This window comes from Oncorhynchus mykiss, chromosome 3 (assembly GCF_057628025.1).
Source record: "Oncorhynchus mykiss isolate SJ-2025 chromosome 3, ASM5762802v1, whole genome shotgun sequence".
NCBI lineage: Eukaryota > Metazoa > Chordata > Actinopteri > Salmoniformes > Salmonidae > Oncorhynchus > Oncorhynchus mykiss.
Genome location: NC_143024.1, coordinates 14,313,656 through 14,325,397, shown reverse-complemented (window position 1 = coordinate 14,325,397; position 11,742 = coordinate 14,313,656). Strand labels below are relative to the sequence as shown.

Below are 11,742 nucleotides of genomic sequence, written 5' to 3'. Positions count from 1 at the left end.
CACTATAATCAAGGACATGAGTTGAAGTGTAGATGGAAGAGAGAAGAGCATGGCGGTGTGAAAGTTGTTTGTTCTAACACAGAAGAAGGACTGCAGTGCGCGCCATCTCTTCTCTCTGACAGCTACACTGAAAGTCACTTGTCCTTATTTCCTGAGGATAATGACTGCATTATATTTTGAGTCACTCTGTCTATTACATAAATGTAACTGTCTTTAATTAGAAATGAAAAATCCTGACAACATGTCTGTCATATGACCTTTCTGTGACCCCCTAGCCAGCACAGGCGGAGCAGAAGGTGAACACCGAGGTAGAGAAGGAGGTGGTAGAGGGGGAAGAGAAGGAGGCGGGAGTAGAGGAGAAAGAGAAGAAAGAAGAAACAGAGGAAGAGCCAGCCGAGCAGATGGAGGAGGGAGAGGCAAACGGAGGGGAAGGGGAGAACACTAATGGAGAAGACAAGATGGCTTTAGCAGAGGAGGCCAAACCCTCCAAGCGTCCGCGGATCATGCAGTGTAAAGTCACCCTCCTGGACGACACTCTGTTTGAGTGTGAGCTCGGTGTAAGACACTTCTCAAATACACCGTTGTCTTTTCAGCCTTGTTCTAGTCTTTTCTACACTTCAAATAATTGCCCATCAACGCTGTTTCTGACTTAATCTTTTTGAATGCTTATTTGTGATCGTTTGTGAGTACAACCAGTAATATTTATTCCTTACTGAATGGTTATTCGTGATGGTTTGTGAGTACAACCAGTAATATTTCTTCCTTACTGAATGGTTATTCGTGATCGTTTGTGAGTACAACCAGTAATATTTCTTCCTTACTGAATGGTTATTCGTGATGGTTTGTGAGTACAACCAGTAATATTTCTTCCTTACTGAATGGTTATTCGTGATCGTTTGTGAGTACAACCAGTAATATTTCTTCCTTACTGAATGGTTATTCGTGATGGTTTGTGAGTACAACCAGTAATATTTCTTCCTTACTGAATGGTTATTCGTGATCGTTTGTGAGTACAACCAGTAATATTTCTTCCTTACTGAATGGTTATTCGTGATGGTTTGTGAGTACAACCAGTAATATTTCTTCCTTACTGAATGGTTATTCGTGATCGTTTGTGAGTACAACCAGTAATATTTCTTCCTTACTGAATGGTTATTCGTGATGGTTTGTGAGTACAACCAGTAATATTTCTTCCTTACTGAATGGTTATTCGTGATCGTTTGTGAGTACAACCAGTAATATTTCTTCCTTACTGAATGCATAGCTGTGATCGTTTGTGAGTACAACCAGTAATATTTCTTCCTTACTGAATGTTTGTGTGATTGGTCTCTGTCTCCCTGTGTAGAAACATGCGACGGGCTCAGATCTGTTTGTGAAGGTGTGTGACCACCTCAACCTGCTGGAGAGAGACTACTGTGGCCTGGCCGTCTGGGATACCCCCACCTCCAGGGTAGAGTACACTTTGTCTGGTTTAACAATGGGCTGCTCATCTAGGGTGAAGTGGGGAACAGTAATCTTAACCTTCCAAGTGAAAGGAGGGTAGATGGCATCTCATCTGTGGAGATTTCCTTTGGGAGAGAAAGATATGTTCAGTGAGTGGGTTGTTTTGAGTGTAGTTTGACTGCATGTTCTTGCCCATTAGAGAAACAGTACCTATAGGATGGAAGGTGCAGTTTCACCACATAGGGCAAAATGACTTTCTTACAGTACGGTGGCGTTCATTGAGTCTGTTCTCCCGCTGTCATTTACAGACATGGCTGGACGCCTCCAAAGAGATCCGGAAACAGGTGGCAGGTGGGTGATGTCAATACGATGACCTACAGTAAATACATGTTTCTAACTCAAATTACCAACAATACTCACACTGTATTTTCATCTCCAGATTATACATACGAGTTCACTTTCAACGTGAAGTTCTACCCTCCTGATCCAGCTCAGCTCACAGAAGACCTCACCAGGTTAATCTACACACACATCTAAATATCTGCCGGTAACTCAATTTCAGGGTGTCAGTGGTTAACTCCCATTCCCCTCCCTCTCTCTCTTCACTCTCTCTCTCTCTCTCCACCCTCGCCCCCCTCTCTCTCTCTTTTTCCCTTAACCCCCCCTTCCTCTTTCTCTCTCCCTCCCTCCCTCCTCCACCCCCTCGCTCTCCCTCCCTCCCTCCTCCACCCCCTCGCTCTCCCTCCCTCCCTCCTCCACCCCCTCGCTCTCCCTCCCTCCCTCCTCCACCCCCTCGCTCTCTCCCTCCCTCCTCCACCCCCTCGCTCTCTCCCTCCCTCCTCCACCCCCTCGCTCTCTCCCTCCCTCCTCCACCCCCTCGCTCTCTCCCTCCCTCCTCCACCCCCTTGCTCTCTCTCCCTCCTCCACCCCCTCGCTCTCTCTCCCTCCTCCACCCCCTCGCTCTCTCTCCCTCCTCCACCCCCTCGCTCTCTCTCCCTCCTCCACCCCCTCGCTCTCTCTCCCTCCTCCACCCCCTCGCTCTCTCTCCCTCCTCCACCCCCTCGCTCTCTCTCCCTCCTCCACCCCCTCGCTCTCTCTCTCCCTCCTCCACCCCTCGCACTCTCTCTCTCCCTCCTCCACCCCTCGCACTCTCTCCCTCCCTCCTCCACCCCCCGCTCTCTCTCTCTCCCTCCCTCCTCCACCCCCTCGCTCGCTCTCCCTCCCTCCTCCACCCCCTCGCTCTCGCTCTCTCTCCCTCCCTCCTCCACCCCCTCGCTCTCTCTCCCTCCCTCCTCCACCCCCTTGCTCTCTCCCTCCCTCCAACCCCTCTCTTGCTCACCCTCCACCCCCTCGCAATATCTCTCTCACCCTTCACCTCTCGTCTCTCCTCTCTCTCTCTCTCTCTCTCTCTTTCCTCTCACCCTTCACCCCTCCTCTCTTCACCCCCCCCCCTCTGCTCTCTTGCTCCTGCTCTCTCCACCCCTCTGTCTCACCCACCCCCTTTCTCTCTCCTTCCACCCCCTCTCTCTTTCTCCACCCCCCCTTTCCCTCTCTCTCTCCATCTACCCCTCCCTCTCTCTCACTCCCTCTCGCAGGTACTACCTGTGTCTACAGCTGCGTAAAGACATCCTGAGTGGCCTGCTGCCATGCTCCTTTGTAACTCTGGCCATGCTAGGCTCCTACACGGCCCAGTCTGAGCTGGGGGAGTATGATCCAGAGGTCCACGGCTCTCACTATACCAAGGAGCTGAGGCTGGCCCCGGGACAGGGCAAAGAGCTGGAGGACAAGGTCATGGAGTTGCACCGCACATACAGGTAAGAACCAGGGGAGGACTGACTATATACTGGAACTATGATGTACAAAAGACCAGGGAGGACCAGACTATATACTGGAACTATCATGTAGAAAAGACCAGGGAGGACCAGACTCTATACTGGAACTATCATGTACAAAAGACCAGGGAGGACCAGACTATATACTGGAACTATCATGTACAAAATACCAGGGAGGACCAGACTATATACTGGAACTATCATGTAGAAAAGACCAGGGAGGACCAGACTCTATACTGGAGTAATGTAGAAATACCAGGGAGGACCAGACTATATACTGGAGTCATGTAGAAAAGACCAGACTATATACTGGAGTAATGTGGAAAAGACCAGGGAGGACCAGACTATATACTGGAGTAATGTAGAAATACCAGGGAGGACCAGACTATATACTGGAGTAATGTGGAAAAGACCAGGGAGGACCAGACTATATACTGGAGTAATGTGGAAAAGACCAGGGAGGACAAGACTATATACTGGAGTAATGTAGAAAGACCAGGGAGGACCAGACTATATACTGGAGTCATGTAGGAAAGACCAGACTATATACTGGAGTAATGTGGAAAAGACCAGGGAGGACCAGACTATATACTGGAGTAATGTAGAAATACCAGGGAGGACCAGACTATATACTGGAGTAATGTAGAAATACCAGGGAGGACCAGACTATATACTGGAGTAATGTAGAAATACCAGGGAGGACCAGACTATATACTGGAGTCATGTAGAAAAGACCAGACTATATACTGGAGTAATGTGGAAAAGACCAGGGAGGACCAGACTATATACTGGAGTAATGTAGAAATACCAGGGAGGACCAGACTATATACTGGAGTCATGTAGAAAAGACCAGACTCTATACTGGAGTAATGTAGAAAGACCAGGGAGGACCAGACTATATACTGGAGTAATGTAGGAAAGACCAGACTATATACTGGAGTAATGTGGAAAAGACCAGGGAGGACCAGACTATATACTGGAGTAATGTAGAAATACCAGGGAGGACCAGACTATATACTGGAGTAATGTAGAAATACCAGGGAGGACCAGACTATATACTGGAGTAATGTAGAAATACCAGGGAGGACCAGACTATATACTGGAGTCATGTAGAAAAGACCAGACTATATACTGGAGTAATGTGGAAAAGACCAGGGAGGACCAGACTATATACTGGAGTAATGTAGAAATACCAGGGAGGACCAGACTATATACTGGAGTCATGTAGAAAAGACCAGACTATATACTGGAGTAATGTGGAAAAGACCAGGGAGGACCAGACTATATACTGGAGTAATGTAGAAATACCAGGGAGGACCAGACTATATACTGGAGTAATGTAGAAATACCAGGGAGGACCAGACTATATACTGGAGTCATGTAGAAAAGACCAGACTATATACTGGAGTAATGTGGAAAAGACCAGGGAGGACCAGACTATATACTGGAGTAATGTAGAAATACCAGGGAGGACCAGACTATATACTGGAGTAATGTGGAAAAGACCAGGGAGGACCAGACTATATACTGGAGTAATGTGGAAAAGACCAGGGAGGACCAGACTCTATACTGGAGTAATGTAGAAAGACCAGGGAGGACCAGACTATATACTGGAGTAATGTAGGAAAGACCAGACTATATACTGGAGTAATGTGGAAAAGACCAGGGAGGACCAGACTATATACTGGAGTAATGTAGAAATACCAGGGAGGACCAGACTATATACTGGAGTAATGTAGAAATACCAGGGAGGACCAGACTATATACTGGAGTAATGTGGAAAAGACCAGGGAGGACCAGACTATATACTGGAGTAATGTAGGAAAGACCAGACTATATACTGGAGTAATGTAGAAAGACCAGGGAGGACCAGACTATATACTGGAGTAATGTAGAAAAGACCAGACTATATACTGGAGTAATGTGGAAAGACCAGGGAGGACCAGACTATATACTGGAGTAATGTAGAAAAGACCAGACTATATACTGGAGTAATGTAGAAAAGACCAGGGAGGACCAGACTATATACTGGAGTAATGTAGAAAAGACCAGACTATATACTGGAGTAATGTAGAAAAGACCAGGGAGGACCAGACTATATACTGGAGTAATGTAGAAAGACCAGGGAGGACCAGACTATATACTGGAGTAATGTAGAAATACCAGGGAGGACCAGACTATATACTGGAGTAATGTAGAAAAGACCAGGGAGGACCAGACTATATACTGGAGTAATGTAGAAAAGACCAGGGAGGACCAGACTATATACTGGAGTAATGTAGAAATACCAGGGAGGACCAGACTATATACTGGAGTAATGTAGAAGAGACCAGACTATATACTGGAGTCATGTAGAAAAGACCAGGGAGGACCAGACTATATAGTGGAGTAATGTAGAAAAGACCAGGGAGGACCAGACTATATACTGGAGTAATGTAGAAAAGACCAGGGAGGACCAGACTATATACTGGAGTAATGTAGAAAAGACCAGGGAGGACCAGACTATATACTGGAGTCATGTAGAAAAGACCAGACTTTATACTGGAGTCATGTAGAAAAGACCAGACTATATACTGGAGTCATGTAGAAAAGACCAGGGAGGACCAGACTATATAGTGGAGTAATGTAGAAAAGACCAGACTATATACTGGAGTAATGTAGGAAAGACGAGGGAGGACCAGACTATATCGAACCCACAACCCTGGCGTTGCAAGCACCATGCTCTACACCGGACCTGTTTACATTACCTCTTCTTCTCTGTAACCTTTATTTAACTAGGCAAGTCAGTTAAGAACAAATTCTTATTTACAATGACGGCCTACTGGGGAACAGTGGGTTAACTGCCTTATTCAGGGGCAGAACAACAGACAACCTTGTCAGCTCAGGGATTCAATCCAGCAACCTTTCAGTTCCTGGCCCAACCCTCTGACCACTAGGATACCTGCTGTACCCATCTCTGTGTTTGTCTCCAGATCCATGAGTCCAGCCCAGGCAGACATGTTGTTTCTGGAGAATGCCAAGAAGCTGTCTATGTATGGAGTGGATCTGCACCAAGCCAAGGTACACTTTAGAATGTTCTGGAATCTAGGACTGGAACACTTCTATCTACAGAAGGAACATTTTTTTATATATATATTTTTAAGAGCGGTCAGAAAAAGTAGAAAACTATCAAATCGAAGTGCATGATTTGGGAATAACAAGGTTAGGCAACTCTAGCAGCCACAGATTTTGAATGACAAAATCGCTGTCATCATCAAACAAGAGATGAATCTGTGCTGCTGAAAGTGTAGCAGAGGCTGCCTCCTAGTGGCATGTTGAGGTAAATGCAGGAATAACAGTGACAGAAAGATGCCTATATATGATGAGGGTATATAGAACATATTGATCATCTTTACCAAATGTACTTTTCCTACATGCTCACAGGATCTTGAGGGTGTGGACATCACTCTAGGGGTGTGTTCTGGTGGTCTCATGGTATATAAGGACAAGCTGAGGATCAATCGTTTCCCCTGGCCCAAAGTCCTCAAGATCTCCTACAAGCGAAGCAGCTTCTTCATCAAGGTCCGTCCCTCTGAACAAGAACAGTATGAGAGCACAATCGGCTTCAAGCTGCCCAACTACAAGGCCTCCAAGAAGCTGTGGAAGGCCTCAGTGGAACACCATACCTTCTTCAGGTGAGAAACTCACTGTCCCTCAGTGATACAGTGGTGAATAAATAGCTGGTGGGTAAACTGTGATCGCCGTTCACGGTGAGTCAAATCATTTCCCTATACTTTAAGTTGAAGAAATGAATGGAACTCTATATTGAGACTGTTTAGGGGTTAAATACATGTAAAATAAAGTTTCCTGATCTATCTTCTATCTCTCAGATATAGCACAGACACTTCAGAACAACCTTCCTTTAGATGTTCTGGGGGGGGGGGACTATCTGTTGCTCCATGTATCTGTTATTCTATGTGTTGTATGTGCTAATAGCAGTAAGGCCAAGTACACATTTTCATCAAATCATTCATTCATAATAATAAAAATATGTATCAAGGGTCTTCAAATTAAAAATCAAATAGCTAAATGATCCTAGGTATGATCTTCTTAAAACAATTCCATATAGCTTAGTAGACCCCCCCCCCCCCCCCGGGTTAGACAGGGCTTTGACTGTAATGGTCTAATAATATTATCTTTGAGAACTAACAATCAGCAAAACAAAACTAGATAGTCAGGGAGAATTGAAAAAGCCCTAAACAATTCATTTAACAGTAGAGATTTTGTTATGTTTGAGCGAAAGAACACAGCATTAGCCATGGCAAAATGCATAGGATTGCAGGAAGTTAGCCTTACAATTGCAAAAATGTCTCTTAGCTCCATGGAGAAATTTGTATAATTTCAGGAAATTGGCTTATAGATGCAAACGTTTCTCTTCTTCTAAAATGTTCAGTCGAGCCAACGTGCATTTAACCTCCGCTACACCACTGCTCACCCTGCTTCCAACTAACAAGTTACCCTTAACCATAGATCTAGGATCAGATTATCCTACTCCCCAATCCTGACCTTAACCATTAGGACGTTAAAACAATATCTGATCCCATATCAACTTCTACCTACTCCACTTCCTGGATCATCTGCTCCATAGAGATACAATAAAAGTGTTCTATTTAATTCTGTCATCTGCACCCCATTACTGCCCGACAACAGGGGGCTATTCTCAGGTTACCAATCCCTTGTGCATTCTAATTGGCCCCTGCAGCATAACCTTTCTGAGAGTAACTCTATTAGCACCGGTGGTAGTTTAACTCTGCTACAGTGCTGTGAAAAATATTTGCCCCCTTACGGATTTTCTCTATTTGTGCATATTTTTGATACTGAATGTTATCAGATCTTCAACCACATCTGAGGGGGTGGGGGATTCCTGCACAGAGACGTGAGACTGATCAACAACTATAGGAAGCGTCTGGTTGGAGTCATTGCAGCTAAAGGTGGAAGAACCAGTTATTGAGTGTAAGGGGGCAATGACTTTTACACACAGACATTGGGTGTTACATAACTTTGTTCATGAAATAAGTATGTAATTGTTGTGTTATTTGTTCACTCAGGTTACCTTTATCTAATATTATGTTTTGTTTGAAGATATGATAACATTCAGTATCAAAAATATACAAAGTAGAGAATTAGGAAGGGGACAAAACCTTTTCACAGGACTGTACGTGACAAGTCCGTCATACAGGAGGAGCTCTGGATTAAGATGGTTCAGGTAACATGAGGTTGGTCTAAATCACCTGGCCGTATGCCATTGGAGGAACATGACTAAGCTTTTACTAAAGCTGGAGTTCGGCTGGCCCAGTGATGTGATTTATTGATTCATCACATCACTGGGCAAGCTATTATGAACTATGAAACTAAATCATTATAATAAGCATGTCTATAAACTGTGAGTGACTGTGATTCTCCTCCCTCAGGGTGTCGTCCGTGGAGCCCCCGTCGTCCCGCTCCCGGTTCCTGGCGCTGGGGTCAAAGTTCAGGTACAGTGGCCGTACCCAGGCCCAGACCCGCCAGGCCAGTTCCATGATCGCCCGGCCCGCCCCTCGCTTCACACGGTCCGCCAGCAAGAGGCTGTCCCGCACCATCGACGAAGGTGTGGGTGTGTGTATGCGTGTATTACAGTATGTGCTTTTTTGTGTGTGGGAATGTGTGTGTTCGTGCCAGTGCGCACGACTTCAGGATCAGTCTCTCACCAACTTGTCCCACTCTTGTAGCTGGAGATGATGATCTCCAAGCCTCGCAGCTCTCTGCTAGTCCAAACAAGACCGAGGATGACGATTGGTTCTTCATGCTGGGATCTGACCAACCCCAGACTTTCTTTTCACCAGGTAGCCAATCAGGAACCATGTGGACCATCATTGAAGTTTTGACTCAGCTTACAAAGAGCAACCTCAGTTCAGCCTTGCTAGAGAACTACGTACTGTAGCTTTGAGTCAGCTTGATCTAACCATGCGCTCTGTCGGTCCTCTCATCATCTCATTAGCTCCAACCCTTATGCTGAGGCCTAATCTCAGGCCAGCTTGGGTCAACGCTGGTGACTCACCAAGGGCAGCTCAGAATGACCTGCCAATCAATCACAGCTACAGTTACATTGATGCTCCATTCACTTCTAACAGCTTATGACTGACTAACAGCAGCTTCAGAGCTCTTGAGTCTTTGGTCTGTGTTGTGTTGCTTGTTAAAGAGAGCCTTCAGTTCTTTGGTCTGTGTTGTGTTGCTTGTTAAAGAGAGCCTTCAGTTCTTTGGTCTGTGTTGTGTTGCTTGTTAAAGAGAGCCTTCAGTTCTTTGGTCTGTGTTGTGTTGCTTGTTAAAGAGAGCCTTCAGTTCTTTGGTCTGTGTTGTGTTGCTTGTTAAAGAGAGCCTTCAGTTCTTTGGTCTGTGTTGCTTGTTAAAGAGAGCCTTCAGTTCTTTCGTCTGTGTTGCTTGTTAAAGAGAGCCTTCAGTTCTTTGGTCTGTGTTGTTTTGCTTGTTAAAGAGAGCCTTCAGTTCATTGGTCTGTGTTGTGTTGCTTGTTAAAGAGAGTCTTCAGTTCTTTGGTCTGTGTTGTGTTGCTTGTTAAAGAGAGCCTTCAGTTCTTTGGTCTGTGTTGCTTGTTAAAGATAGTCTTCAGTTCTTTGGTCTGTGTTGTGTTGCTTGTTAAAGAGAGCCTTCAGTGCTTTGGTCTGTGTTGTGTTGCTTGTTAAAGAGAGCCTTCAGTTCTTTGGTCTGTGTTGTGTTGCTTGTTAAAGAGAGCCTTCAGTTCTTTGGTCCGTGTTGTGTTGCTTGTTAAAGAGAGTCTTCAGTTCTTTGGTCTGTGTTGTGTTGCTTGTTAAAGAGAGCCTTCAGTTCTTTGGTCTGTGTTGTGTTGCTTGTTAAAGAGAGTCTTCAGTGCTTTGGTCTGTGTTGTTTTGCTTGTTAAAAAGAGCCTTCAGTTCTTTGGTCTGTGTTGTGTTGCTTGTTAAAGAGAGCCTTCAGTTCTTTGGTCCGTGTTGTGTTGCTTGTTAAAGAGAGCCTTCAGTTCTTTGGTCTGTGTTGTGTTGCTTGTTAAAGAGAGCCTTCAGTTATTTGGTCTGTGTTGTGTTGCTTGTTAAAGAGAGCCTTCAGTTCTTTGGTCTGTGTTGCTTGTTAAAGAGAGCCTTCAGTTCTTTGGTCTGTGTTGTGTTGCTTGTTAAAGAGAGCCTTCAGTTCTTTGGTCTGTGTTGTGTTGCTTGTTAAAGAGAGCCTTCAGTTCTTTGGTCTGTGTTGCGTTGCTTGTTAAAGAGAGCCTTCAGTTCTTTGGTCTGTGTTGTGTTGCTTGTTAAAGAGAGCCTTCAGTTCTTTGGTCTGTGTTGTGTTGCTTGTTAAAGAGAGCCTTCAGTTCTTTGGTCCGTGTTGCTTGTTAAAGAGAGCCTTCAGTCCTTTGGTCTGTGTTGTGTTGCTTGTTAAAGAGAGCCTTCAGTTCTTTGGTCTGTGTTGTGTTGCTTGTTAAAGAGAGCCTTCAGTTCTTTGGTCTGTGTTGTGTTGCTTGTTAAAGAGAGCCTTCAGTTCTTTGGTCTGTGTTGCTTGTTAAAGAGAGTCTTCAGTGCTTTGGTCTGTGTTGTTTTGCTTGTTAAAGAGAGCCTTCAGTTCTTTGGTCTGTGTTGTGTTGCTTGTTAAAGAGAGTCTTCAGTTCTTTGGTCTGTGTTGTGTTGCTTGTTAAAGAGAGCCTTCAGTTCTTTGGTCTGTGTTGTGTTGCTTGTTAAAGAGAGTCTTCAGTTCTTTGGTCTGTGTTGTGTTGCTTATTAAAGAGAGTCTTCAGTTCTTTGGTCTGTGTTGTGTTGCTTGTTAAAGAGAGCCTTCAGTTCTTTGGTCTGTGTTGCTTGTTAAAGAGAGCCTTCAGTTCTTTGGTCTGTGTTGTGTTGCTTGTTAAAGAGAGTCTTCAGTTCTTTGGTTTGTGTTGTGTTGCTTGTTAAAGAGAGCCTTCAGTTCTTTGGTCTGTGTTGTGTTGCTTGTTAAAGAGAGCCTTCAGTTCTTTGGTCTGTGTTGCTTGTTAAAGAGAGCCTTCAGTTCTTTGGTCTGTGTTGTGTTGCTTGTTAAAGAGAGCCTTCAGTTCTTTGGTCTGTGTTGTGTTGCTTGTTAAAGAGAGTCTTTGGTCTGTGTTGTGTTGCTTGTTAAAGAGAGCCTTCAGTTCTTTGGTCCGTGCTTGATGATGGACATCATTGTGTCCAGGAGACTGCCGTTCCTGTGCTTGAAACTAAACGTCTAGCTCTGCAGATCTGAGAATTGTGTGGTAGTCTCGTACTAACTTAATTTGCTATCTGCCTGCCAGATACATTGAATTCCATTTGCTTACTAAATCAGTGATCTTTGCTCTGAAAACCCCTGAAATGCAGAGCCGTGGAGGGGAGCTTTGCTCTGAAAGCCCTTAAAATGCAGAGCTGTGGAGGGGAGCTTTGCCTTACTCTCTCCTCCATCTAACTTCACCATTAACTACTGC

The 11,742-nt window shown here is 45.0% G+C and overlaps 1 protein-coding gene across 47 annotated transcripts in view; it reads left to right on the top strand.

Annotated features, from left to right (window-relative positions):
• Positions 1–11,742, top strand: part of LOC110506699 (protein 4.1) — a 53,583-nt gene that overhangs the window by 22,508 nt on the left and 19,333 nt on the right. For 40 of the 47 annotated variants that reach the window (XM_090221566.1, XM_090221563.1, XM_090221441.1 and 37 more), the window contains exons 3-11: positions 276–557; positions 1,346–1,450; positions 1,752–1,794; positions 1,883–1,958; positions 3,039–3,257; positions 6,248–6,335; positions 6,699–6,949; positions 8,726–8,901; positions 9,023–9,136. In XM_090221566.1, coding sequence (XP_090077692.1) covers positions 402–557; positions 1,346–1,450; positions 1,752–1,794; positions 1,883–1,958; positions 3,039–3,257; positions 6,248–6,335; positions 6,699–6,949; positions 8,726–8,901; positions 9,023–9,136 — 1,228 coding nt within the window. In that variant the 5' untranslated portion in view covers positions 276–401. The remainder of the gene's footprint in view (positions 1–275; positions 558–1,345; positions 1,451–1,751; positions 1,795–1,882; positions 1,959–3,038; positions 3,258–6,247; positions 6,336–6,698; positions 6,950–8,725; positions 8,902–9,022; positions 9,137–11,742) is intronic. The other 7 variants (XM_090221571.1, XM_090221572.1, XM_090221569.1 and 4 more) reach the window with 1 other exon arrangement.